Source organism: Quercus suber, unplaced genomic scaffold (genome assembly GCF_002906115.3).
Source record: "Quercus suber isolate HL8 unplaced genomic scaffold, Cork oak 2.0 scaffold_399, whole genome shotgun sequence".
Taxonomy (NCBI): Eukaryota; Viridiplantae; Streptophyta; class Magnoliopsida; order Fagales; family Fagaceae; genus Quercus; species Quercus suber.
The window spans coordinates 443,666-446,737 of NW_027069850.1; the positions used below are offsets into that span (position 1 = coordinate 443,666).

The 3,072-nt window shown below is 36.0% G+C and overlaps 1 protein-coding gene across 1 annotated transcript; it reads right to left on the minus strand.

Moving 5' to 3' along the window:
• Window positions 1–2,701, minus strand: LOC111984649 (WAT1-related protein At3g30340). The gene is made up of 6 exons (XM_024016270.2): window positions 2,394–2,701; window positions 2,082–2,144; window positions 1,776–1,892; window positions 1,259–1,673; window positions 565–716; window positions 1–445 (listed from the first exon to the last, which is right to left on the minus strand). Exons 1-6 carry the CDS (start codon window positions 2,582–2,584, stop codon window positions 262–264), a joined length of 1,122 nt encoding a protein of 373 aa, XP_023872038.1. The 5' UTR covers window positions 2,585–2,701; the 3' UTR covers window positions 1–261.
• Between the last annotated feature and the right edge of the window lie 371 nt (window positions 2,702–3,072).

Here is a 3,072-nt window from a genome sequence, read left to right on the forward strand (position 1 = left end):
AGCTAAAACAATGTAAAATTTGTTATTATACTTTCTAATGAAATTGTGTTTTCTTACATTATAATACTTTGTGACTCTGATTGATCGTGCCTCTCGGACATATTTGGTAATCACAATTGGTCTAAAAACCGACTTCATTTATTATTTTCTTGGAAATAGAGAAGTTGAAACGTATGGAAGCAATTTGTGATAACAAAATAAATGTAACAAGAAAAATTTAGATTTGGAGGAGACAGTAAATTGCTTGTGAATGGAAAAACATTATGCATCTTGGCCTGAATGGTGCCGTGAATCACAAGAGATAGCAACAACTTGCAACTGCGGCTCTTGTTCCTTGATCCCTTCAGCTTCTTGGGCTAGTTTTGTTAGACAAACCTTCATCTCCTTGTTCTTACCCCACAGAAGAATGTACATTCCAATAATTACAATGATTGATCCCAGAATGCTGCTCATTTATAGTGCATATGAAGAAAGTTAGCGATATAGTCACTATTGATAAAAAAAAAAGAAAAAAAGAAAAAAAAAAAGAGTACAGCTAATTATGAAATAATTAGAATAAATCACCTCCCAAGATAAAGTTTCTCGTGCAGGATGGGGATATCAAACATGGCTGCCATTATCTGAACAAGGGGGCTGAATGCTGCTGTGAAAACTGGACCCCTTTTCTTGACACACCACGACATCACAACATAGCACATGCCGGATCCTATTATTCCCTGCATGCATCAAGGATTCATTTACACGTCAACTAAAAGGGGTTTATTTAGGACTAAGAAGCTCTGGTTCAATATTAAGGAATGCTATGAAACAACCAATTGATGGATTTGAAGTTGTACAACATTATTCTGATTTGAGCAAGATAGACTGGGTATATTTATCACAATAAAATGCGTACTTAAAAAGTACCCCTTTTTTCATGGCTTAACAGTCACAATTCATGAATGACTTCCTTGAGAGTTGAGACCTAAACTTCATAGGGTGATACTAGGGATAACTACAGATCATACTACATAAGCCTTACAAAATTAATGTGTTACCAATCACAAAAAAATTAATAAACATTCAGATTGAAAATTGATATTAATGCAGCCATCTTTTCATATTTTGAATTAGCAACTTGTATGTTGAATTGAAGTTCAGATCGAAAATTGATATTAATGCAGCCATCTTTTTTCAACTTGCCAGAAGTCCATATGTTTAGATAGCCTGACTAATCTTTGCAGAGAATTCATTCAACTTGAAAGGAAGGTCTACTTACAGCATAAAGGACAGTCATGATTTCTATTTTCCCATTCAGAGCCCATGCAGAAAGGTTTCTGTTTGTGGAAAAACTTAAGATAGCTGACTGGATGGCACCAAAGAAGGACATGATAGCAGTGCTAGAATACTGGCAGGGATATCTCTTGCCTATAGTTGATTGTAAAAGAAACCATGAAGACCAAAAAAAGGTTCCTACAACTAAAGCTATTGAACCAAGTGTCCATCTCTCTGTCTTCTTGGTAGAGTTGAGCTTGATAGCATGATCCATCATTTGAGTTACAGCTTGTGAGTGTGAATGGTCAAATAAAGGCACTCCTCTGTAAAGAGTCAACAGTATTGCACCACCAATGCACACCACAGTACCAAGTACTTTGGCTCTTCCACTATTGCATTTTATGTCCACAGTCTCTAACCTGTGGTATTAGTAAATAAAGGTCAGAAAAGAAAGAATAAAATTAGTGGAAGTGACTTTATTTTCAAAAGACAGTATGGCTTGTAAGAGCATCCATCCATACCCAAAAGGTAATGCCATTAGAAATGTGATCACTGGCACCATGTTGACAAAGGCACATGAAAAATAAGCAGATGTGTATTGAATTCCAAGAAGGAAGAAGTATTGTGTCAGCGATGCCCTACAGGAAAAAATTACTTAGCTGAATGATAGTTATGATAATAATAGTAAGGCCAAAATACACTATTGGTCCTTAAACTTTATCATATGAGCGATTTTAGTCCCTCTGTCAACATGACCAAAAGTGTATTTAAGCGTTAGTATGAACTGATTGAGCAGATGCATGAATATGTCTAAATACATTACTAACCCGACGATTGCACTGAAGAAGAGGTAACATAAGATACGAGGTGTGAGCTTTGGTCTGCTATTCCTGCAAGCAAGTATAGTTTATATGATGTATTAGTATTATGCAAATTTTGACAAAAGGAAAGAAGAGGGTAAAGAAAGCATACTTGAGTCAGAGATCTATGACTGAATCCTATATTCAGGATGTCACAGTTCAGCTCGATGAATTAATTTTATTATCTAACTTGAACATGACTTGGCTTGGGGACAATAGCTAATATATATATATATATAATTTCCAAAATAACTGAACTGAGGTTTAAAGATTTCCTACCTTTCTAAAAAGTAGCCGATTGGAGCTAAAAATATGGTAGAGATTGTCAGCCGGTATGTAACAAAGACCAAGTGGTCCATTCCCTCGTCAAGGATTTTCTTGAGAACAATATTCACAACAGCAAAGGCAAAATCGACTGCTATCATTGCAATAAAAGGTTTCCATTCTTCACAACTCTTCATGTCAGCCATTGTTTTGAGCACTATCAGAGGCAGAGTGAGGCTTCTCCTATCACTCAGTCACGGTTTCCTTATGCTTAACAACAGACCAGAGACAGACATTTGTAGGAAAAAATAAACGGGCTCTGGAATAAGTGGGCACAAAGCAAGATTAAATTCTTCAAATCACATCAATGCTTTAAGCAACCAACTTTGACATTAGTTTACTACTTATTCCCTTCTTTTGGCTCTCTCTTTTGACTCATACTTTCCAACCATGGAGATTATTTGAGAATCGTTTTTTCTGGCTTCTACAAAATTATGGAGCATAAATGCATGATCTCATCACCAAAAGTTTAGCTAGTTTCAATATAGGCCATGAGTTTTCTGTTTACATTTTCTTCTAGGCTTTATTTGGGCACTGTTCTTCAAGTCATTCTAGCTTTTTTGGTTGTCTATGCTACCATAGGTAATCCATAGGCATCTTTTGAGTGGGGATGCCTCTCCCTTGTTCATAGCAT

Bases quoted from the DNA above. Each gene is read 5' to 3' on its own strand.
- LOC111984649 (XM_024016270.2), bottom strand. From the start codon at position 2,584: ATGGCTGACATGAAGAGTTGTGAAGAATGGAAACCTTTTATTGCAATG. The intron at 2,145-2,393 runs GTAGGAAATCTT...ACTTGCTTGCAG, and splicing joins ATCGGCTACTTTTTAGAAAG to GAATAGCAGACCAAAGCTCA. The intron at 717-1,258 runs GTAAGTAGACCT...TGATGCATGCAG, and splicing joins TCATGACTGTCCTTTATGCT to GGAATAATAGGATCCGGCAT.